Source organism: Patiria miniata, unplaced genomic scaffold, assembly GCF_015706575.1.
Source record: "Patiria miniata isolate m_02_andy unplaced genomic scaffold, ASM1570657v1 HiC_scaffold_7, whole genome shotgun sequence".
Lineage (NCBI taxonomy): Eukaryota > Metazoa > Echinodermata > Asteroidea > Valvatida > Asterinidae > Patiria > Patiria miniata.
In genome coordinates, this window is record NW_024037074.1 from 2,348,974 (window position 1) to 2,374,004 (window position 25,031).

At 42.8% G+C, this 25,031-nt stretch overlaps 1 protein-coding gene across 3 annotated transcripts in view; it reads left to right on the plus strand.

The window, feature by feature from the left end:
- LOC119745753 (vacuolar protein sorting-associated protein 13D-like) overlaps positions 1-25,031 on the plus strand; it is a 94,821-nt gene that overhangs the window by 37,752 nt on the left and 32,038 nt on the right. For all 3 annotated transcript variants that reach the window (XM_038222337.1, XM_038222338.1, XM_038222335.1), the window contains 23 exons: positions 929-1,098; positions 1,731-1,952; positions 2,942-3,054; positions 3,793-3,949; positions 4,169-6,120; positions 6,592-6,805; positions 7,286-7,541; positions 7,998-8,178; positions 8,733-8,921; positions 9,765-9,932; positions 10,688-10,766; positions 11,583-11,737; positions 12,433-12,664; positions 13,819-14,046; positions 14,353-14,513; positions 14,876-14,974; positions 15,933-16,166; positions 16,814-16,973; positions 18,856-19,043; positions 21,545-21,744; positions 22,791-22,861; positions 23,768-23,873; positions 24,808-24,906. In XM_038222337.1, coding sequence (XP_038078265.1) covers positions 929-1,098; positions 1,731-1,952; positions 2,942-3,054; positions 3,793-3,949; positions 4,169-6,120; positions 6,592-6,805; positions 7,286-7,541; positions 7,998-8,178; positions 8,733-8,921; positions 9,765-9,932; positions 10,688-10,766; positions 11,583-11,737; positions 12,433-12,664; positions 13,819-14,046; positions 14,353-14,513; positions 14,876-14,974; positions 15,933-16,166; positions 16,814-16,973; positions 18,856-19,043; positions 21,545-21,744; positions 22,791-22,861; positions 23,768-23,873; positions 24,808-24,906 — 5,634 coding nt within the window. The remainder of the gene's footprint in view (positions 1-928; positions 1,099-1,730; positions 1,953-2,941; positions 3,055-3,792; positions 3,950-4,168; positions 6,121-6,591; positions 6,806-7,285; positions 7,542-7,997; positions 8,179-8,732; positions 8,922-9,764; positions 9,933-10,687; positions 10,767-11,582; positions 11,738-12,432; positions 12,665-13,818; positions 14,047-14,352; positions 14,514-14,875; positions 14,975-15,932; positions 16,167-16,813; positions 16,974-18,855; positions 19,044-21,544; positions 21,745-22,790; positions 22,862-23,767; positions 23,874-24,807; positions 24,907-25,031) is intronic.

The following is a 25,031-nucleotide window of genomic DNA, read 5'->3' on the forward strand; positions in this document are numbered from 1 at the left end:
CCAGTGATCATCCAGCATCCCTCAGTCAACTTGCATCCTTCTCAGCTTCACTGGTTTCGAGCTTCACCAGTTTGCATCCTTCTCACGCCTCACCGCACCCATCCTCATAACTTTGCAACATTGTTAAAATCCCTCATTCTCCTGACGACGGGCAGAGCATACTGTTCGAAACGTTGAGTCCCTCCGGTTCTTTTCAGAACCACACATACTCACAAAAGAGATTTATTCATTTTGGTGCTACAGCAAATTTTATCTTGTCTTAGTATCTTTCCACCATGCAAACCTTCAAATCTCATCCGCAGATAAAGATTTTAGATTTTCAAGAGTGAAATCTTTAATCACCTTTCTAAGTACCACATGAACATTTCTCTCTCAATATAAATCGCCGTTACTAATGTCTGACATGCTTGTGGGCCCCTTGAGCAAAGACATTGACAAAAGAGGGAGCCGTCAACATAGGGCAGGATAGCTCAGTAGTCAGAGCACCGGAACGGCAGTCCAAAGGTTCAAACTCCACAATTAGTCTATTTTTTTGTCCAAACTTTATAAATTTAAAACAAAAAAATAACTATTCATTGATCTTCAAAATAAGAGCATTGAACACTTACTTTAACTACCAGACATTGTTGTATTGTGCAATATATATGGCGCAAAATGTAAATCTGCATTCTCTAGGCAGAAGTACCAAAATGTTACCATCTGAGCTATTCTGCCAAATCTTCCAAAATATAGATATCTTTTCTCCGTTAAATTGAAAATTGATTTAAAGCAAAGCTACTCAGTTGTAATTTGAGGTTTACTTGATTGTTTCTGCATAAGTTATTGTCAGCCAAACTTATCGAATGAAGCACATTTACATGAAGAATGCAGAATGTTTTTGCTTTTTTTTTTTTTTAAAGAAGAGTGTTGCTGTTTTCTTTTTCCGTAGTATGCATGCCGCCAGTGGTAGCATCGTCGACAGTGAGCACTCCACCCCGAGATCTGTCCAGTCACCCACATCCCCTCAGAGTCCTGCCTCCCCTACTGAGAAGATGATGGACACGTCCAGTCAGTCAGTACTTGCGTCTGCCCTGTCAGCCATGGGCAAGTCCATTTCAGGTAATAGGGGTCAAAATTTGAAAATGCTTAATTATTGACGTAAATTTGACTTAGCTGCGACTTAAATCCAATACTCTGGCCGTTTATACGTGACGCAATGATGTGTACTTCCGGTATCTACAGGGTCAGTAAAAATAAATGCATCCCAATTGGCAGGACCAATTTTTGAATGAAGTTTTGCCTGTAGCACTTTCAAAATCTAGGATATCAAAACCAAGTCATTAAGCTTTATTTTAGTACAAGAATCATTCAGCTCACCCATGTACTTTTCAAGTTACTGCATTTTGAACACAAACACCGTTTGAAAGTTCATTCCACGGACCACAAAAAAGGTTGTGTTCTTGCAGCTAAACGAAAACAGGCAAAATTTCATTCAAAAATTGGTCCTGCCATTTGTGATGCGGTTTTTTTTGCCTTACCCTGTATTACAGTAAAAGAATATCTCACCAAGTCTTGCTCTCACTTCAACAAATTTTGAACTTTATAACAAATAGGGGGCCTTCATGTGAGTTTTAGATGTAAAATATTTTTTGCAAGTGTCATTAATCAAGTTTGAACGGGTTTGAAGAAAACCTTTTCGCAGATACATCAATTTTAGTTTTACATTTGTCGTTATTTTTGTTCATCATCAGGGACGTTGCTGACGGGCAAGTCGAGCAGTTCCCAGCTCCAGGAGCAGCTGTATGCAGACAGTGTGAGACACACGGTGACAGACACGGAGGGGGAAGAGGCAGCAGAAGCCCTGATAACCGTGGAGATAGAGCTCATCAGCGCCGACTGTCCGTCCAACACCAACAATAGCCGGGAAGCTCTGCAGATTGCTTCGGTGCAGTTCAACAACTTGGACGTTATTGGTAAGATGCTCTACACTGTCATCCAGCAGACCTAGAGATGTTAAATCGGAGATTTCTTCAATATTTTACAGCAGAGAGAGAAGCCAAAGGATTTATATTTGAGGCCAGGGATGTAGTGGGGTCCATCCATAGAGCTATATTAAATTACTAGAGGGCTAACTTCTCATTCTTGCACGCGGAGACGCTTTGAAGCCGCTCTGGGCGCAGACATTTTGAATTCATGTGCGTGTTTGTAGAACACAATCAAAATAGATGGATTGAATTTTAAAAGAGTACTCTAAATGCAACGCGCAAGTAAAAGATACGCAAACAACTTAAGCGCGTCATGATGGTTCAAAAAACGTCACGGCGAAAAGCATCTGCAGCGGAGGGACGCTCACGGGTTGCGCTGTTTGCGTAGAGCAAAATGAAACGCTCATTTGCTGATCACGTGTTTCGGTTTTGGGCGTATCGGCTTCGATAACGCACCGGTATGGAATACAAACACAGATATGCAAATAGCCGTACAAAAGCCATACAAAATGTCGAGTTTTCCATAGGTTTGTGCACAAACATGGATGCGTACATCAGGCATTACTTTGTACATCGAGTTAGCGCTCTAGTAATTTAATATAGCTCTATGGTCATGTCCAACTTTCTTTTGAAAAATTTGGACCATTGAGTAGTCGGATGGCAGGACTGTAGATGAAATGTACAGAGTTGTACCGAAACAGAGACTAGGTACCAAACTGTTTTGGACATACAGTTAAATCTTGATAAGTCAAACTCAGATAACTCAAAACAACTGTTTAGTCAAAGAATTCATTGCTTTCAGTAGTATAACAATGATATACATCCCTGCTTAACTCAAAACTCTACGTATTTGAACCTGTTCCCTTGAGGTGTGACTTGTCAAGATTTGTGTAATGACTGTTAGTCTTAGTATGCCAAAATAGTTTTGTCCACTTCAACTAATATGTCTAATTATTTTTTTCAAATTTTTCTGATAGCTAACCAAGAGACGATAGTAGAGCTACTGTCTTTCTTCCACCGAGCCTTTCCTGAGGAGAGCACTGAACAACCAGCCCAGAAATCACTGCACGGAGACACGTCCACGTTTGAAGTAAGTACTCACAAAACAAAAGCAACAGTGCAAGGTAATATACAACATAGGCTTTTGCTGTAATTTTCAGAAATGGATAGATTTACGGGTTAGTATTTTATAGCAAATATTGTTACGCTGACCTGTTTGAAGTTTTGTGTCCATAGTTGTTGGAAAAACCAAGCAAAAAAATGGGAATTGTCATGTCAGGAAACCAGACTAGCTTGCTTACACCCGTCCACAGATGCGTAACCAATTGCAAAGAAAATGCGGATCTAACTAAATTTGGTTAATTGGGGGCAATATTTGAAAACAGTCAGTTTTTTTCCAACGATGGTCAGTCTACCAATCGGTGGAAATTGATACAAAAACTCCTCTTTTCTTGAAAATGACAGCACACCAGGTGCCAAAATTTCACAGGATGATGGAGACTATTATTCACTTACAGTCAAGTAAGGTATTTCATAATTATTTGGCAGTTCTGTTTTTTGATGTTTGCAAATGTTGGATATTACATTTAAGAACCAGCAGGTTATCCTGCACTTGTCATTTCAACCCAAGTTCCAGTTTCAATCTGAACACAATCTGAGAAGTTACACTGGTCAGATGTACTATTCTTGATATTGGATTACCGTTGGTTCTAATCGCTGTTGCTTTCAACTCGTGGAAACTGCAGACTTTGCTTGAAGTTCAGATTTGATTTTTATTTGTGTTTTATTTAATGGAAATGTCTGAATTTTTCTCGTTCATCATCCTCAGCTGGAAAGAATCTCCGGTACTAAGACGGAGGTCACTGCCGATTTTCATCGCCTGAACGTCGTACTGGTGCGTGGTGAGACGGACCAACAAAAGCACGTGATTGGTCGGAAGGTAGCCACGGCAACAGTGACAGCTGCTCATGTCTGGACTACCTTAGGTAATCACAAAAAACTGTCAGTACATATCAAATAACTTGATTGGGATAAAAAAATGTTATGGTTTTAATGTGATCAAAAGTTGTAAAAGAATCATATAAGAGAATATGAAGATTTGGAAACCACTGAAATTCACAGTTTTGAATGCTTGATTGTTTCTGATTTTTACGTAGTTTAATACAATTGAATATGAAATAAACAATATTTTTCTCTTCCTGCAGGTGGTGATTTTCACTTGGAGGGCTCCCTCGGAGGTTTACAACTCCTGGATGTGACTCCAGAGGGCAGCAAACACAAGACAGTCTTCAGCGTCGGACGAGACCCCCAAACTGCCGGTGAATCATCAAGCAGCACCCTAGTGCCCCCTAGGCCCGTTGAAAATGATCTGTATCGCACCGCCATTGAGCAGAGTAGCGTAGGGGAAGATATAGACATCGAAGATTTCAAGGCATTTTCGTTTACTTTAAAGAAAACGGAAGGCGGGGGTGTGCTGACACCCCTGGTTGAAAGATCCCGGATTCCTGGGTTTAGTTTCAGCGACGGGGATTCTCAAGCAAAGGAAGGCTTTGAGTTGACACTCCACTCGGCTTCGCTTGTGTACACCCACGTCCCACGATTCCTCCACGATATCACGCTCTGTGTGGATGAGTTCCAGAGCTCTGCCGCAACTCTTGCCGATTCCATCCAGAAAGCCGCAGCTGGGGTTGCCATGGACTTTGTCCGCCAGAAATCTGACATGATCGCTTCGGTGGCTTCCCCGATGCTCTACAGCACCAGGATAGAGACTCCCGTCGGTGGAATGAGCAGGTCAACTCCAGACGCCACGGACGGCGGTGTGGTAGAGATGAAAACCCCAACAGACTTCAAATTCAAGATGACCATGGAGACACCGATCATCATCATCCCACGCTCTGCCATCAGCTCAGAAGTCCTTGTCGCTCACTTGGGCAAGATATCAATCACGAACACGTCCATGGATGCTGACAACACTCTAAGTAGTCCAAATCAGGGATCCTTATCAGAGACCAGCCCTGTTGTACCGACTACAAGACTCTTCTTAGGAATGCGGGACATCAAGGTCTCCTCTTTTAACCACTTGGACTCCAAATCCCGGGCAAGCAGTTTTGTCAGCACTGACAGTCGTGATTCAGGGACCAGCAAGTCAAGTGCGTACAAGGGAACTACGATTCTGCACGACACATCCTTAGAGCTGACAATAAACCAGCTTCCCGTGGACCCAGCCATGATGCCAAGCAACTACAGCTTGGACACTATGGGCTCGGACGATAGTCTCCTCCTAGAGGAACCGTCGCCGACAACTCTAGTCTCTGGAAGAATAGTGTCCCCCTTAAAGGTGATCCTGTCCAAGCACGTCTACGAGCAGATCCTCCAAACGATGGACAACCTCACCTACAAGGAAGTCAAAGAAACGGAACCTAAACGGACCTCCAGCACAGCGGACACCCAAACTCAAGGGGGCCTGTTGATGTGGTCAGTCGACCCACCTGACAATCAGCCCAACCCTGATGTAGATGTAGAAACTCCCGACCAATCCACCATGGAGAATACTGAAAATGAAACCAAAGAGTCCCACACCAAGATCAAAGTCGACTTCCACCTTCCGGAATTCTCTGTGGAGATGTGCGGCGATACCTGCGACGGTGGCCAGGGATTGGTCAATCTCACCTTCCAAAACTTCAGCGTAGAGTTTGAAAACACCACCCGATACACCTCCTCGATCAACGTCACCCTTCACTCGCTGGTCATGGAAGATTTGATCCAGCCCCCGTTCTCGAAACACCGGTACTTGATGGTGTCGACGGGAGGTCCCCCTCTTGCCAAACCCACCCCTAAGATGTACCACTCTAGCTCTTGTCCTTCCATCAGCACCATGGTGTCTCCGCTCTCAGCCCGCCCGGGTTCCCTTCCCAGTGCCCTAGACAGCCCCCTTCTGCCTCGCTACAGATACCACGACCATCATTACGGTCACCCAGGCGCCAAGGGTGTGCCTCTGATCCCATCCACCCCTCCGCCATCGTTGAGCGAATCGCTGGAGAATATTCCAGAGAGCAAGGAGACGGGGGATTCGTTTGTCGACAAGAATGCCCTGATGAGAATCAAGGTGATGCTGGTGGACAGAGATTGCCCAGAATTTGCAACAAAATACAAGAAGGTAGGACATAGACCATTACCTTGAGCAAAAAATGTGTTATAAAATTACCAATCTCATAAGCCTCTGCCTGCCTCATATTTGGCTGTGCACCATACCAATGATGATTGTGTATCTACAGGCCCAGTTCCTATAAGGGAACGAAATCCACTTTTAAATTATTTGACCTACCAAACTAGTTGGCGACATGATTAAGAACATGCGGGTATGTCATAGATAAAGGGCAGGGTTTTGAGTTTTTGAGGGATATTTGGGGTAAAATGACGACAAAACGCAACACGAAAAATAAAGATGCTGATCACTGCGCGATGCATCTTGAACGCGCAAGGCGCGCTGAATCGCACGGCACCAACCATAAACCGCGTAGGACAATTGTAATTTCTTTTGAATGGTGTAAAAAAAAAAATGTCACACGGACCTATTTGATCAAAAGCATGATGAAGCTCTTATTGTGAGCATTACTATTTTTTTCAGGTGAACAGGTTCGTAGATGTAGCCTTCAACGCCTTGGACACCACCATCAACCTGCAGACCTGGGTTGTCTTGCTGGACTTCCTGGGCATCGGAGGACCTGCTCCCAAGAGTAGAGCCAGCCCGGAGGAGAAGGCCCTGCTCAGGATTAAGCGGAAGGCAGCTGCCAAGGCAGCGGCTTCCAGAACAGAGGCTGAAGTTGCAACCTCCACAATAGGTAAGAACTCATGAGAAGTGGGCTGCCCTTATTGAAGCCACAAATTGAGAGATTCACAAGCAGCCTCCTCCTGAAACCTACTCAATTTCCTAGGAAGTCTTTAAGATCTAGTTGTAAGAGGTTGTTCTTGTTTGGCCAATAAGGCTGCGATGTGGTCTAAGTATCCCTTAAGGCATTGAAAAGGTGCTTCTCAGACAGAAATATTACAGAGCATGTCATGCCAGATGGGAAGATGTCTGCTGCTTAACCTCAAGTGTGCAGGCTGATGAAAGCTCTCCGGACAAGATATTTTGTGAAGATATGGTTTGTTAAGTAGACAACTCCTCAAATTTATCAAGGCACAGTTTAGGAGACTAAGGTAATATGAGCATTGGTCAGTGTAGTGAACTTCCTTGGGGAAGAGCTCCTTTCTTGGAGCACATCAATTCCAAAGTAACTTTTATATTCAATATCCTCCTCGACTTGTTCCATTTTTGCCAGATCTCAAAGATGACATCAACACCGAGATGGTCATCCAAGTGGGTTCCCTGTCCCTCCTCCTCAACAAGCCAGACTACGAGCTGGCCAAAGCCAACGTCTCCGACGTCTCCGCCCACCTCCTTCTGATGGATGGGAACATGGATGTCAGCGGGCGCCTCGGCAGCATGTCTCTCCTGGATCTGACCCCACATGGGAAGCTCTACAGGGAGAGGTTCAGCACCAAGGGGCAGGAGGCTCTCAGCTTCAGCATTTTCAAGTGAGTCTTGTATATAGTACTTGTGTCCATGGGCAAGATATTTTACTGTCGTTTCTTACTGAACAGGAGCAATTGGTGCATCAAAGACGATTCACTTGATTCACATTTGTTGATTGTGGTTGAAAATGACAGTAAGGGGAAACAGTGCCAACTGACCGTGCATACTCCTGTAGAGTCATGTCACAGAAATAGTTATTGGTGTCCACAGGCAGGATGGTTTACCATCGTTTCCTACCAGACAGAAGCAAATGGGGTACTCAAGGACATTGTTCATTATCATAAGTTCAATCCGGGCTTAAAGTGATCATAACAAATGTTTCCAATCCGGAATGTTCCGGAAGACTTAAAAGAAGATCACAAAATGTTTAACTGGCCTGTTCATCATGGGCAATATGTATTTGACTAGTAATTTGATTCCCTGGTATTTGATCTGTGTTTTGGGGTTTTTTTTGCCAGATACGGGCAGCCGGATCCTAACCTAGACCGTGACTTTGATCTGAGCATCAAGCTGAGGATGTCCTCAGTCCGCTACATTCACACCAATCGCTTCCAGATGGAGACGGTGGCCTTTGGGCAGCACTTCAACCAGCTCCAGGAGGTACTGGGGAACATGAGGGCCGCCAGTGATGGAATCCAGGTGAGACTCAGTGGCCAATGTGGCCACCACAGGCCAGTATAGCCATCACAGGCCAACATGGCCACCACAGGCCAACATGGCCACCACTGGCTACCACAGGCCACTCTGGCCACCACAGGCCGTTTTGCCCACCACAGGCCGTCCTGGCCACCACAGGCCGTTCTGGCCACCACAGGCCACTCTGACCACCACAGGCCATTCTGGCCACCATCGCGCTGCATAAACCATTTCAAACTCTTCTAAATGTTCCATCTATTCCATTATGTTCTTGGCAAATGAGGATAATCTTTGAGTATAACTGGCATCTCTAGGCCAATATCTGATTAATAAGGCACAGGCTGAGTGTTGCCAATGAGTTGCTTAGGAATTAGCACAAGGTATCCATTAAAGAATATTGCTATTTACGACGATGTTGCCGTGGATTAGTCAAAAGCAGTGGCAGATGGCTGATCACTCGTTTTTACCTATCGGATATTTTGTATTTTGCAAAAAACAGTTTGTCCTACTTATGTTTTATCTTTGCCAACTTGTTCATTTTTTTTCCAACTGCCTAGGTCAAGGAGGACCCCAAGCGTGCCTCTCGCATCTCCCTGGATATTGAGGCTGGTTCCCCAGTCTGTATCGCACCCATCAGCTCCAAATCCAAGGACGTTCTGGTCATGAACCTGGGGAACCTGACCCTGAAGAATGAATTCCTGTTTGCTGGGTCACGGGGAACAATCGCCAGGCTTCCTTCTAAAGTGGTGAGTATGACAGATTTAGAGCTTTCCTGATAATTGAGATGCTTTTATGATCAACTTTTTCTAAGAACTTAAAAAAGCTATTTGAAGTGAAAGGAAACAATACAATGAGAATAAACATTGACAAAGAATGACATTTATGACAGTTCATTTGAATTGCTTGGTAGTTGACTTGAGAATAGTTGATTGACTGCATGTGATTGACTTGTAATGACTTGTGATTGACTTGTGATGACTTGTGATGACTTGTGATTACTTGTGATAACTTGTGACGACTTGTGATTGACTTGTGAGGGCTTGTAAGGACTTGTGAAGACTTCAGATTTACTTGTGCTGGACTTGTGATGACTTGTGATCGACTTGTGATCGACTTGCAATGGACTTGCGATGGACTTGCGATGACTTGCTCTCACTTGTTATGGCTTGCGATTGAGTTGTAATGAATTGTTGAGACTTGATTGACTTATGCCTTATGATGACTCGCGATGACTTTTGATGACACGATGACTAATGATGATTTGTGATTGATTTGTGATGACTTGCTTTGACTTGTGATGGCCTGCAAGTGAGTTGTAATGAATTGCTGTGACTTTACTGATTTTGACTTATGATGACTTGTGATGACCCGAGATTGATTTGTGATGACTTGCTTTGACTTGCGATGGCTTACGATTGAGTTGTAATGAATTGCTGTGACTCTGACTTATGATGACTTGTGATGACTTGTGATTGATTTGTGATAACTTGCCTTAACTTGTGAAGACCTGTGATCATGACTGTAACTTGTAAGGACTTGTGACGACTTAAAAAACCCACTGCATTTTTCTCACCTCCCCCATTCCCTAGTCTTCTGTCGATGTCCAATTCAGTAGGGATACCACCTGCTTCCTGGACTGCATGCACCTAGACCTAGTCGACATGGATCTCTTCTCAGCTGAGAGGGTTGAGCACGTTGACTTCGATGCCAGGGACGACACGGCCATGATCTTCCCTTCATTTGTCATCAGTCGTAAGGTGGGCTCAAATATCAAATCTTGGTCATAGTTTCTTGAAAGGAAGTCTCTAAATACTGAAAAGAGAATTCTTCTTTTGGAAGGCCCTAGGAACATGAGTAATTACCTGCAAACAGACCCTCTGACTTTTGTGAGAAAACCCTGATCTAAATTGAAGATAGTGATGGTACCAAACACCCTGTGAAATTGTTTCGTCTGAAGTGGTATCATCTGGAAGAAAAACAATCATTAAAGGTGTCCCTGCGGGCACACGTTGTCTCTGTTTTCACAAAATGCAGAGTATCCACTGAGCTGAAACTTTCACAAGTGAGCTGTTTCGCACACTACTTAAGATTTTGAGCAATTTTGTTGCTTCAAACAGAAAAACAGCGAACAAACTGCAAATAATCCGAAGCATGACAAGAATCGGTAGTGCTTCTCTTTTCAGCGATAGTCTATAGGCCTGAGACCTAATGACGTCACGCTTTGTTTACATGTGCGCTTTCCTATGTGGTAGACAGTCCCTACTTCGTGTGGCGTCCCGACTTTGCTCCCATAGGAAAGCGCATATGTAAGCAAAGCCATTACGTCATTAGGTCTTAGCTTTATCTACATCCTGTATCAGCAGACTTATCCCAAGATATTCAAGTTTGTTGAGTATTTTTCTAGTGAATGGCTCATTCTAATGAATTTCTTCAGCATCCAAGAAATTTCAAATATTTAAGTAAGTCCTGTGGAAGATTATTTTCTGATTGATTATTGTTTCACCTGTTGCAGGGAGGCCGTCTTCTGAAGAACACCTGTCGACTCCGACTACAGGTGGATCGGAACCTGGATGCTGATATCAGCAGAGCAGGTCAGTTATCTTTATTTTCTCAGAATCATAAATGCCCCCCCCCCTCCAAAAACATTACTTGAGCAGGATTCAAAGCTGTGACCTCTGGATTATGGTAAATGGTTTTCCAGTAAAGTCTAACACAAGCTAATACAGCTCATCTTGCCAGCATTTACCTCCAGTTTCCTAGTCATGAAACGACTGAGAATATTTCTACTCCCCCAGGATGGGATGCTAGTCCATCGCAGGTTACTCTCCGGCTAATGCCGGTACCCCTTTGATACTCCTGGGTGTAGAGAGGCAAGTGGGGGTGAAGTGGGTTACCCAAGGACAAGCATATGGACAGCAGCTGGATTTGAACCCCTGATCCTCTGATCACAAGTCACAAACCCTAACCGTTAGGCCACACTCTCCCACGGATGAAAACTATGAAATTGTAAAACCTGTATATTAAACAGGTATGTGGAGTGATGAACAATGACAGTGTGCAACCAGAAAAGTGAAGATGAATTAGAAATGATAAGCTTTTGTCAAAAGCAGTCACTTGAATCTATTGATTGAGAGAACAATTGAATCAATTTCCTAATTAACTTGAAAAAAAATATTGATACACCAAACCAGTGTCCCTTCTGAACACTTAGATGGCAAAGTTCTCAGGTTATCAGATTTGACCAATGCCCTTTTTATTTGTGTTTCATGCAAAATGCGGGATTTCATTGCATCAACCAGTGCCGTTTTCTTATCTTGCCTACACAGTGCCTTATTTCAGTATTATGTCTGGCGCCCTGACTTCCATTGCATTAACCGAATAGCCCTTTTCCCATCTGGCCTCCATAGTGCCCGATTTCAGCGTGTCTGGTACCCTGTCTTCCGTCCACTGTTCACTGGACGTGGCTCAGTACCAGCTGATACGAGGCATGCTGGATCACAACCTAGGAGAGAAACTGGAAGAGTTTGAAGCCATGCCGAGGCTGCAAAACCCTGTTAACCAGGTAAGCAACAAAGCTAAAACAAAATTCTAAAACCAGGCATGGCAGTTTGGGGTTATATATAGTGGTGTTCCCTAACGTGGCTGGCTAAACTTTCCTCATGCAGTGTTGCCCAACCTCTTGGTTAAAAAACTTCAAATTCATTCAATTAAATACTGGTACTATCACCTTAATCATGCTTACTTTTGAACATTTGTGAACAATTTCAGTGTCATGAAATTAAGTCCCAAATTCAGAAACAGAGGAGTCCAGAAATCTGGTACTAATTCGAGTGTTCCCTAATGTGCAGCACTTGAACAGATCTTTGAAAAATCCCAAGTTAACATTTAAGAATTTCTTTCAAGTTGATAAATTCTGATTAATCATTATTATCTCTGCTCACAGTTTGTCAGAAAATTGTCATATTTTTGGGCGCATTTTAAAGGGTTCATTGTGCACTTTATAATAAAATCGGAACATTACGCCAAAATAGAATTTCTCTTTAATTTTGTAGCGGGTATGTAAACTGGAGACTTTTGAACCGGAATGTTTAGAGCTTGAATAAATTTCACTTACTGTAATATTTAAGGTAAAACTTTTGCTCTAGCAAGGTTCCAGAGACAAAAACATCAAAGTGCGCCACGCTAGGGGCCGCTCCATGATAGGGTACATCAACAAAAGTGATCAATGCATTAAACCCATCTCTTCTTGACCATCAGACCATCCTGAGTGGCCAAGTCTGGACGTCCATCTCCCTCAGTGTCCAACTGGTCAATGTGACCCTGGAGCTCCTCCACGCCCACCAGCGAGGCCACGCCCCCGAGAGGTCTCTGGGCAAGTTTGACTTCATCGAGTCCTGCTTCTCCTTCGAGAGCTTCTCCGACACCACCAAGGCGATTGACCTGGTGTCGCACGCCATCCGAGCATCGGACACCAGATGGCAAGCGAATGGTAAACCTTTATTGGCTTTGTGCGTGAATATTGAGGGCGCTATTGCCTCCTAGCAACAGTGGCGTGAGAACACCTTGATGTAACTAGCATCTTAACTTGCATTATGATCACTGCTCCCCTGGTTTTGAAAATATGACAAACTTGGAGACTAACAGTCTAGATCTGGGTAGCTGGAGTTGGCAGAGCATGGACTGTTGAGGGTGCTATTGACTACTCACAAGAGGGATGTGAAGGGCACTTTGAGTTACTAGTGTGTAATCAATTGCAAAGAAAATGCGGAATATCTAAATCTATCTAAAGGAGCAGTTTTTTTTTTTTAAAAGCCAGTTTTCTCTAACGCTGGTCGGCCGACCAGTGTTGGAAAATACAATTTTTCTTGAAAATATCAGCATACCAGGAGCCATGATTTTACAGGATGCTTTAGACTGCCATTCCCCGACAATCCAGTAAGGTATTTCGTGATAATTTGATCATTTCGTTTTTTGAAGTTTGCAAATGTTGTGTCTTCCCTTTAACCCATTCGCACCTAGACTTTATTGTATTACATGTACATTGTGTTTATTCACTGAAAATCAATAAAACCATAGAGTGCTCAGTCGGTTTTGGGCGCTACAGGGAGTAACAGGCAGGCCGGCTTCGGGCGCTACAGTGATTAGGGGTAAGAAATCTGGTCCCTTTTACCTTACAAAGAATCTTGGCCTTCACACAAGTCTTTGACTTCTCATGGTTTCCAAGATGTATGCAATATGGTCAGTGAGTCCGAATGATGTGGTGCTTTTGGAGGATGCCGGATCAAATCCTGCTACAGTCAGTTCTCTTTCTTAAGCCAAACCTGTTATCATCCTTGTCAGATGAAACTTCAACAGTACTGTTTTGAAACATCCTTCTCATAAAATGTATTTGATACGTTAAAATACTTTTAAGGTTTTTTTTATTTTGCCTGTACTGTAATTGTTTTGTTTCCCCGTAAATTTTACAGAAACTTTAGTCGCATCCAAATTAGTTAGCTATGGCTGTCGTGAACACGCATCTATGAGAAGTGGCTTTCAGCTACTTCTGTAAACACATGTGTTATTGCAAGTTATAGTCACAGCGATGTTTTTTGGATGCAGCCTTACTTTCAAGTAACTTTTAAAGTTCTTGTAAATCTTCAGGCGCCAGTGACAAGCCTCCCACCAACGTCTTCTGGGAGGTTCTAACCCCCACCCGGCACCACAGCCGCAACCCTAACCCCTTACAGCTGGAGCTACACTACGCCTCCCAGCTGGACCACACCCGGGCCACGGTGCTGCTCAACAACATGAGGGTCATGTGCGTCATGGACTTGTTACTAGCCGCGAAGGATTTCCTGCTGGACTACGACTCCAAGGCAGTCCAGTCCGGTAGGTCATGGGTAAAGGCAGCAGGTTTCCCATAGTCTTGGAAAAATCCTGTTTTAAACTGTTTGGGCATACCCTGGGTAAAGAAATGTAATATAAAACCCAGCAAGCTGTACCACATGTGCTCTTGTGAGCCTCAGGTCCTGGGTTCGAATCCCATCTCAGTATGCTTTTACATTTTTCCCCACAAGGTCTGCTATTCACAAAAAAAAAACATTAAAAAAAAATGTGTTTAGGTTTTCCAGGTAGATTTATAACTTCCAGAAAAAGGCTCATGAAAACAGATGCAATCTGTCTTTCAAATTTCAGTGGCAAATACTTCAGGTAAAGCACATGGGGCCTCATCCGATGGTTCCTCCAATCAATCGTCAGCTCCATCCTCAACGACGACGACACGAGACAAGCGATCAGGGACGCCAGTCAACGTGGCGTCCGGGATCTTCACCAAACGAGCTCAGGCAACAGAAAAGGTAAGAATCATTTGAAAACTTGTAAAATGGGAATATTTCCAATTGGTCGACCACTTTTCTAGTGGGAACTGGCAACAACCTGTTGAAAAGTTTGCCTGTGAATGAAAAATTGTTGTGCTGAATTTTGAACTTGTTCTAGTATGAAACTTGCTGTGAACACGGAATACCTCAGTTGACCGATCTGTTCAGCCCCGCCCACTGCACACATATGCAACAACATGTGCGCCTCTCCAATTCAACATTGTTCCAGCCGCATGTGCACACATGTTGGACATGGCTCACAGCTGTGCTTGGTCAGAGCATAATGAGGTGGGGCTTAACGTATTGAACTATCACCCTTGATTTTCTCTGTGTTCCCGAAGAGTGACAACCCATTGGAGATTTGTCTGAACATCACCGAGACTGAGTTTGTCGTCATGGAGGACACGGCTTGTAGTGATTCCAGTGCGGTCATTCTCAAGGTACAAGTATACTTTCCTTCTATTCACAGTGGAACGTTGCTATATCAAATACCACTATACCGAACATTCGGCTATACCGAACATCGTCCTTGGCTCCCAATTTTTGTGTACAAAACAGACTGGACATTGTTATTGAAAAATGTCAAAAGAAGACGGACGAGTGGCTTTTATTTCCTCAAGGAATAGAGAAGGAAAGCCACCCATTGCTGTAGGTAGTAAACTCAACAACTGTGTAATTGCATAGCTCAATAGTCGGCACGTCTTCAAAGTCGTCTTTCAGTAACTGCATGTGTACATGTACATGTACCAGGGCGTGCAGAGTGAAGTTTTGAAAGGCGCTATTTATTGAAAAGTGAGTACCGGAGCACCAGCAGCTAAAAATCGTTTTACCGAATGATCGCTATTACAAACAATTTCTGTGGATCCCTCAATGTTCATTATAGCGGCATTCCACTGTATTTGGTTTATATTTTTGACTGATTGCAATTTACTGGTAATTTTTTTTGTAATATCCTTAATACATTTTAAGTATTCTTAGCTATGCTGTTATGGTTATACTTGCACCATACCTTCAATATTTCTAATATTCTAACCCTTTGGTCTATATAGGTTACAACTCCTGGTCCATATTCACCACATTTACCAATACAAACTTTCCTTTTCGTATAAATTGCCAAATAATTGAAGAGTGTTATTGTTGATGAAAACGGATCATATTTCAACTAGTCAGTCTGTAATTTAAAACCACAGGATACCTTGCAAAGTTAAATAAGATGATGAAACTTAGAGGAATAAAGTAACAGTTTAAACAAAAATCTGAAACACACTTTTTTCAGGATTGTTTCAATTTTTTTTAAATTGAAAACTACAGGACACCTTACAAACTAACATGAAATTTGAAAACTGAGAAGGTACTTATTACAAATTATTTTTTTTCCTTCAAATTGTAATCTTTCAGGCAACATGTGCTGTGATGACTTCCAAGATGGAGAACAAAGAAAACCCTCTATCTTGCAGCCTGGAAGGTCTGGAAGTCTTCTCCTGCTGCCTAAGCAACGAGGGTGAGACGGCGCTATCCATCGTAGAGCCTGTCACCATCAACATGGAGCTGAAGGCCAACCCTACCAGCTTGGCATCCCAGGGTCGGATGAGCGGCTTACTGGACGTCATGGATGTACACAGGACATTGGAGGTTGGTTCTGGTATTACCTGTTTTGAAGTCTTGGACCTTGAGTTTCTTCCCCTATATTGTTGCCTGCCCCTGGCTAATGCGGTCAAACACGCCATGGCGTAGAGGCCGTTATCAACATGATGAATCAAATCCAGTCTCGGGAATGTTGGCAGTGGGATCCAGGAAATTCCGAGCTTACCTCACATGTGCGCATTAGCTTGAATACAGCACATGTGAGGCATGCATGGAACAATCTCGTTTCCATGGGAAGATCTTGATGCGCCATGTTGATTCCCATCGTGCCTTGCGTTATCTTCTCCCCTGGAATTGTGTAATTTCAATCTTTACAACACAAGATACAGGTTTGTTTTGGCCGAAAAACGAGGCTACCATCATCCATATCGTAATGGCATTGCACAGTTTGAAAAAAACAACAACATTTGTACGTGACGTGCATGTAGGAGATATGGTGTATAGGATATAGGGCGTGCAGTCTTTAAAATACGCACGCAGCACGGTCTGAATAGCCGGTCAGCGTCGTTTACGTAATCATCACGGCCAGGGTTTAGTGAAGGGCAAAACATACAGTTATAGGTGCAGCTCACTGAAGCAAAATTCTTTCATTTAAAAAGTGATTTAAAAGCTAACCATAGCTTTTTCTCCTCAAGGTTCACATCCAAGCATTGAACATCCGAGTGTCGTACCACGATGCTAGACTCTTCCTAGCCATCATGAACTCCTTACCGGCGCAATTGCTTCAAGCTGAGAACGAGGAGAAAGGAGACACACCCAAGAAAGCCAGCAGCAACATCTCCAAATCCAAACAAGGTAAGGAGAAAGATGGCTGCATCTGAAGCACTTGGCTACGGATATCAGTTATACACGTGGCTATGGTAGCAGTTACATGAGTGGCTATGGCTAGCAGTTGCACATGTGGCTATGGCTAGCAGTTGCACATGTGGCTATGGCTAGTAGTTACACATGTGGCTATGGCCAGCAGTTACACATGTGGCTATGGCTAGTAGTTGCACATGTGGTTATGGCCAGTAGTTACACATGTGGTTATGGCCAGTAGTTACACATGTGGTTATGGCCAGTAGTTACACATGTGGTTATGGCTAGCAGTTGCACATGTGGTTATGGCTAGCAGTTACACATGTGGTTATGGCCAGCAGTTACACATGTGGCTATGGCTAGTAGTTACACATGTGGTTATGGCTAGCAGTTACACATGTGGTTATGGCCAGCAGTTACACATGTGGCTATGGCTAGCAGTAACACATGTGGCTATGGCTAGCAGTAACACACATGGCTATGGGAAGTGGCTTCGGCTGCTTCCATAAGTGCATGTGTAATTTCAAGCCGCAGCCAAATAATTTGGATGTAGCCACAATCCAGTGTGTGACTGGTTTTCAAGAAAAGAGTCTTCAGCACCCGATTTCATCAAACTCTTCGTAACTTGTGATGCATCGCAGCACTGTGACGCGTCGTATCCCTACGATGCGTCGCAGCTACGATGCGTCGCAGCTGCGACGCGTCCTGCGATCCATTTCACAAGACACGTCGTAAGTGCGACGCGTCATATGTGTATGTATTTATAGCACAACTCGGTGACTGTTTTATGTATTTAGTCAGCTTACAGTAAATAGTCGTCTGATATTCAACAAAGAGTCGTCGGATCTCAGCTTGAAATTTGTTAAAATGTGAAACAAAATGGCGGTCGTGCGATGCAATTTTGAAGGAAAACAAGCTCTCAGTGGACTGTATAGCTACTTTGAAATTTCAACTGTAATATTCCAGTCTAATTCATAATTATTCAATGAATTTTCTATTTACAACTTTACACACATTGCCTCGGTATTATAATCTCGTTTATGTAATGTTTATGGCATTAAACTGGCTATGAAAGGGACTCTTCTTATTTTGCGATGACCACTAGACACGTTGTAATTTGCGACGTGTTTTAAGCTGTTGTCAAGGAACTTACGACGCGTTCAACACATCGCAACTTTCGTGAAATGGATGATATGACGCGTCGCGAGTTGCGACGTGTTAAACGTCGTAACTCGAGTTGCGACGCGTCGCAGCGCTTCGTGAAATTGGGTGCTGGACACTTTTCTTGAAGTCATTTTTCAAATAGCTTACTCGCCCCTATTTTGATATATCACGGTTTGACATTTTGTTGAATATGGGCATAAAGGGCTCCGTGTGCATACAAGACAGAGCGCTTTCTTGCCACTTTGAGATGGGACACTCCGCCGAGCCCATGGAGGTGAAACAAGTTTACAGTTCCTATTGATTTTCACTGTGGAATTTTTGTTCCAGGGGCTGTTACTCAAAAGTATATAAGCCCTGGCGACTTACTAAAAAATTATGCCTTCATAGATGAAATGTCGCGAGAACTGTATGCTCAACATATTCTGAGAACGTGGGAAAAAATTTACATATGCTTTCAGTAGAAACTCAAAAACGCACTACTCTCTGCTTACGAGTGTTGACATCTTACCAAGAGGGCCCAATCAATTTATAAGCAGAAACAGTTGATTAACAAATTTATATGCTAAGCGAAAACCAGCTAAGACCAGTCACAAGTAGGAAACAGAGAATGACAGTTTGGATGGTATACCTGTTGTTGCTAAGCAAATATTTGCTGTAAGCAGAAGCCATAATCTCTATTTACATTTCTGTTCATCTGGGTTTTTTTTGGTAGTCTCTAAACTGCAGGAGCTTGGCTTCAGTCGCGAGGACTGCAAAGTGGCCTTGACGAAGAGCGACGGGGAACTAGACCAGGCCGCCTCCTGGCTGCTTGAGAATGCCAAACCAGTGCAGAAGAGTCTGGTTCCCAGACAGAAGCCTGGCGAGGAGGAGGAAGGGGCGCTAGAGATTGCGGGAGTAGAGGTTAGTCTAAACACCAAGTCATCGGCTAAAAAAAACAGCTGAGGTTTAATGCAAAGATGAAGCTGCAAGTTTTGAAAATTATGCAATGAGGCACAAATGCTTGAGCAGTTCAGAGGAAGGACAATGTTTCGTCCAAGTTTCACTTTAAAATGATGGTTGGACTAGTCTGGATGACGTTGTGGTACCAAATGGACTCCGTTTATGACAGGGATGTAGTAGAGTCCATCACAAGACCTCCAGTCCCAATTCAACTCACAAGCCATTCAAACGAGCTTTGACAAAGGCCTTCCTTTGTTACTGTTCAGCCACTTTTTCTTGTGACTGGACTTTGTGACTGGACTTGTGATGGACTGATAACATCCATGGTTTACGAACAGTAAATCATGCTTTACAACAACTTTCAAAAGCCCCAAATGGAGGACACACCTCTTGGGCATACTAGTTTACGCGCATATGGTGCAAAGTACACACAACTTATATTTAGGTGTTGGGCCTCAGCCCAACACCTATTGTTATTGTAAGAATTTACTATTTTTTTTATTATTCTTCTAGACACATTCTTCTCCGGCACTGTTTGTCAAAATGAAAACATATATGAACTTCAATTGTCAATACATGAATGCACAACCAACTGAAGATGTGCTTTTTTGCAATTACGTCATCATGACGTCATCAAGGGTCACGTGACGTCACTTCAAAAAATAATCAATTTAATCTTTGAAATTCAATATAAAATCAACCGTCAGAGACCGCAACTTGAATTTTGCGGGAATCGACATGATAATATGTGATCTTCATTTTATCTTGCGCGCGTAAAATCACGTGACCCTTCCTTCCGGTCGAAACCGGAAATGCCTAATAATTTGAAAGTGGAAAAAGATATGAACTTGCTTTCAACGGTGTTGATGTCTGCCTGGATTGACCTTTCAAAAAAAATAATTGGTGACGTCATGAAGAGTTGGAGCGCCCTCTAGCGGCAGGTTAAAAAACGCGAAAAACGCATTTTCGCTTGATGTCTGTGGCGAAGTTTGCGATAATCGCTTCAAAATTAATGTACATGATGACCATAATGCAGACAACACCTGTGCGCGAAAAAAAATTGATTACGTCATCAGACCGGAAGTTACAATAAAAAGACCTTTAAACCTTCAAAAATTGCTAAAAAATCAACCGTGATAGATATAATCAAGATTTGGCTAACTATAGCACAGTTAAAATAGCTCTTGAACTTTCTGGTAATGACGTCACAATGACGTCATCAAGTATCATATTACAAGCAATCAAAGATTTCTAGATTTAATCTTTGAAAATCAATATAAAATCAACTGCTACAGATTTGATTTTGTTTTTTATAGCAATCGATACAATATTGCAGGGTCTTCATTTTTGGTATTAAGTGCAAAATCACTTGACCCTTCCTTCCGGTCGAAACCGGAAGTGCCTTATTATTTGAAATTGGCAGAAGATGCGAACTTGCTTTCAAAGATGTGAGTGTCTGCCTAGTCTGCCTAGGCAGTACTGTACAAAAATTTTACAGGTGACGTCATCAAATGTTAGAGCGCCCTCTGGCGGCATGTTGAAAAGTCAAACATGGATTTAAACATGCATATTTTGAGTTGATGTGTGTGGCAAAGTCTGCGGTAATCCATGGCCCAACACCGTGTGGTTGTTCATACAACCTCTAGTTTATTTTGAATGTGTACAAACCTGTAGCGTCCTTGTGTGAGCATAAGGCACCGTCGACAATGCGTTTGAATGTTCTCCCAGAGGTCTCCCCCAACTCTCCCTTTGTGACCGTTGAAGGGGTACTTGTGCAAAGAGTCTGTAATATATTGTATTGGATGGCTTTGAGGTGGATACAAGAATATTTTGCACGAGTGCTATATTTTCTTGTATCCACCGAAAACAAGCCATCCAATATTATTATTATTTATATCGGGCTGACTTGATCCGCAAGAAATACAATTCAAGACACTGTCTTCATTACATCTTTTTCGTTTACATCAAACGTTTTGAAGCTGCCACTGTAATTGTTGACAACAGTGCTGGTATACCTGGCCTTCTGCGCGCTGCATGCGCGCTGCATGTGTGCTGCATGCGCGCTGCATGTGTGCTGCATGCGCGCTGCATGCGCACGGCGTGTTCCGTGTTCGACGGTACGCACGCGATATGCTCTGTGTGAGTGGTTGACAACTGTGACTTTCTATGCTCTTGATCAAGCGGGAACCAGCGAAAATGCCCGGATGACTGCAATAATAATGTTATTGTAGTCAACCGGATACTTTATTATTGAAGTCATCTGGGAACTTCTTATGAAAGCATACAATACGCTGATTTATTTGTACCGCTGGAGGCCTGATATAAATAATAATACTAAATATTTTGGTTTGTCAGCATATGCGTACCGCATAACCCTGAAGCCTAAGTCGGAAACGGAGCTGGTCTTTCAAAAGTTATAAAATAGGCAAAACAGAAAAGCATTTGATTGCCTTCCTCCTTAGGTCCGTGCGGGGTCAGTCAGCATCTGTCTGATCGATGACTGCAAGGATTCTGACGTCCCTCTGATTGAGGTCATGCTGCAGAACCTTCACGTCTTCCAGAAGATGTTACCCAACAGGCAGGGCACTGCCTCGGGCACCCTGCTGGGAGATTACTACAACAGGAGCATGTCTGGCTGGGAACCCTTCATTGAACCCTGGAAGTAAGTCACAGATCTTTGAGATGCATTGCTCAAGACGTCACTTCCACTCCATTTTGCAAGGTGTCTCATCAGGGCACGTGTGGTCTAGCGGTAGAGCACAGGATTCATGATCGTGAGGTTGTGGGTTCGAGCCCTGCCGTGGCCATGCGTGTTGTGCCCTTGAGTAAGGCGCTTTACCTCAATTACTCCTCTCAACCCAGGTGTTAAATGAGTACTGGCATTATTCAATGCTGGGAAGGTAACAGACTCGCTGTGGAGGAGGTGTGGTGATCCCCCCACAGCAGCATTTCTTGGACTCGAGTCTGGCCTAACGGGCATGGGTATTTTATACCCCAGGATATTTCTGTACCAAACATTGAGTGAATTGAAGATAATGTAGTGATTAAATTCACTTCAATTATCCGAAAGTTTTTGGCTAATTCTGCTAGATATTGCCAATTTTGTCAGTCAGTACATAACGTGTTTGAACTGATTTCATGATATTTTATTAAAGTTGAGATTTAAAGGGAATATACATCATTTGCTTTTGCTGTAATTTTCAGAAATGGATGGAATTGGGGGGTTGGAAATACATAGCAAATATAGTTACACTGACTTTTTTGAGGATTTGGGTTCGAAAATGCTATAAAAACCAAGAAAAACAATCATTTTCCTGTAGTCTGGTTCCCTGACTCCATATAATAAGAAACAGAGCAGTTTACATACATTGGGGAATTGTAAGGTCAGAGAACCAGTGTAGCTGGCTTGTACCCGTTCATAGGTGTGTAATCGATTGCAAACAAGTGCAATGGTCAATTGGGGCCAGTATTTGAAAAAAAGCCAGTTGTTTCCAACGCTGATCGGCCGATCAGCGTTGGAAATTGATACAAAAATACCACTTTTCTTGAAAATGACAGTATACCAGGTGCCATGATTTTTCAGGATGCTTTACACTGTCATTCACTAACAGTCCAGCAAGGTAATTCAAATGATTTGGTAGTTTTATTTTTTGATGTTTGCAAATGTTGTATTTTCCCTTTAACGATGTGATCTCCTCTCTTTGACAGACTTAATGTTGAGTGGCTTCAGCAGGACGAAACTGCAGAATATCCAGAGAAAGTCTTCGTCCAGTGCAAAGGTACCACCGTCTTTGAATTTTAAATGAGGCATTTTAAAGACGGGTCTTAATGCAAGAAAATTGTACCACATAGTTGTTTTTAACATTTGGTTATAATTATGCCATTACGTACATGTCATAAGGATATTGGCTGTATCCCCTCAAAAAAGTTGCAATTGTTTCAAAAAAAGATAAACTTTCATAAATATGTGAAGCTAAATTAAAGGGTCCATGAGAATATTTTTTTTAGGAACACATTTTGTGCAACTTTCTTCTCCTCTTAACTATGAAAACTATTTGACATCCCTTTTTGGTTAATTTTATTGAAAAGTGCACTTCTTTAAGTATTTAAAACTGTCCATGCTTTTCTGTACAAGTGAGGGCGCTGTTGCTGTGATGTCATTGCAGGAAGACACTGTTCAGTTTATGGGATTTCTGTTCAAATTATGAACCCAAGAATTTACTCATTGAAACATTTGTGAGAAAAAATTGCTCATTGGCTTACTGCCATCTCCTGGCACAACGAATCACCAAAGAAAAGCAAAGTTGGGATAGCAAAATATCCAAAATTCTAGCAACTTTTGGTACTGAAATAGCTGTAACATTGGGGTTTCTGCCGGAGGTGACGTCACACGTTTGCTCATAAATATGGAAATTGGCATTAGCTTAAAATCCAAAAAAAAGCACCAAAATGCCATTGAAAATGGCAAACAAAATTGAAAATAAGGTTAAATGGGACACAAAGGTAAAATTTCAAGGATTGCTTTAAAAAAAATTACATTGCATTGGCCCTTTAGAGTGTCTCAATTAACTATGTTTTATTTTACATCATGGCTTCGCTCAGGTGCATTTCAAGACTTTTCCCCCCAATAATACGGTCTAGCACCTATCCTCGTCACACTTTTCCTGTTGACTCTGTACTTGTAGTTAACGATCGCCTAGATCTGAACCTGACTAGCGCCCTGATGGACCTGTACAGCAACACCAAGAAGAACTGGACTGAGGATTACTACAAGACGGGAACAAAGGAAGGGTAAGATGCTTGCAGTTTGGTGGAGACCAGAGGCAGATGTCATGGCTCTGCCTTAAAAAAGCTGAGAATCTTCAGCAAGTTTATCAGAAAGTTCTGTGATAACAGTTAACATTACACACTTGTCAGCAGCTATTTTTTTAGCGTTAATGCGTTTATCCAGTAACTAAGGATCCCATGCGTCATACAGAATGAGCGGGGATTTCTGATCAAATATTCAATTATTTAGAAGATTCAGCACAGCCCTATGGGCTAGCTGGTACCCCCAAAGATTATGTATGCCTATGCCATGTGTGTGTTCTTGGGCAAGCCACTTCACCCCCACTTGCCTCTCCCCGCCCAGGAGTATAAATGGGTGTCTGCATTAGCTGGGGAGTAGCCTGTGATGAACTAGCATCTCGTCCAGTGGGAATAGAAATATTCTCAGTCGTTCCAGGCCACTGAAACCGGAGATAAACGCCGGCCTGATGGGCCATATTGGCTTGTGACAGACTTTACTTTTAACTTATGCCATACCTGTCACTAGGGGGTTGCCTTGCCATTCCCGCAAGAACCATCCTGCGTCCGGTCCAACAGTCCACAAGACAAACTTCACCTACCACCAACAATTTCATACCAATCCATGCAAACAAAAACTGCTACAAGCAATCATTTCTCTCACGCACATTAGTGGACTGGAACTCACTGCCTAAAGAGATTACATCAATTCAGGATAAAGGAAGCTTCAAATCTGCCATCAACACTCACTTCAATATCATCTTTGAGAAAGAAGAAACCTAGTTAACCAAGTAAACAGCAAAACAACATATCCATGCGCACAACCAACCCTGCCTGTGTGACCCCTGAGAAAGGGTGTTGGTGCAGTATTTATCAAGACAAGACAAGACAAGACACTACATGATTTCAAGTTGTCTGTGTTTCCTTTTCATTTTTTCAGTCTACCAGCTCGCCACAGGTCTCCGTTTGTCCCCTTTGCCCTCCGGAACCTGACTGGTTGCAATCTCTGGTTCTCGACTCTCACTACAAATCCCAACAGGTAGGCTTAACCCTCCTAGTCTTTTACACTTCAAAACCCTGCAAGTTTTGCCCATATAGCTCGCACCCACACTTCAAACCTTGAGGTGATACTCTGTAGATACCACTTCATATCATGTAATGTTG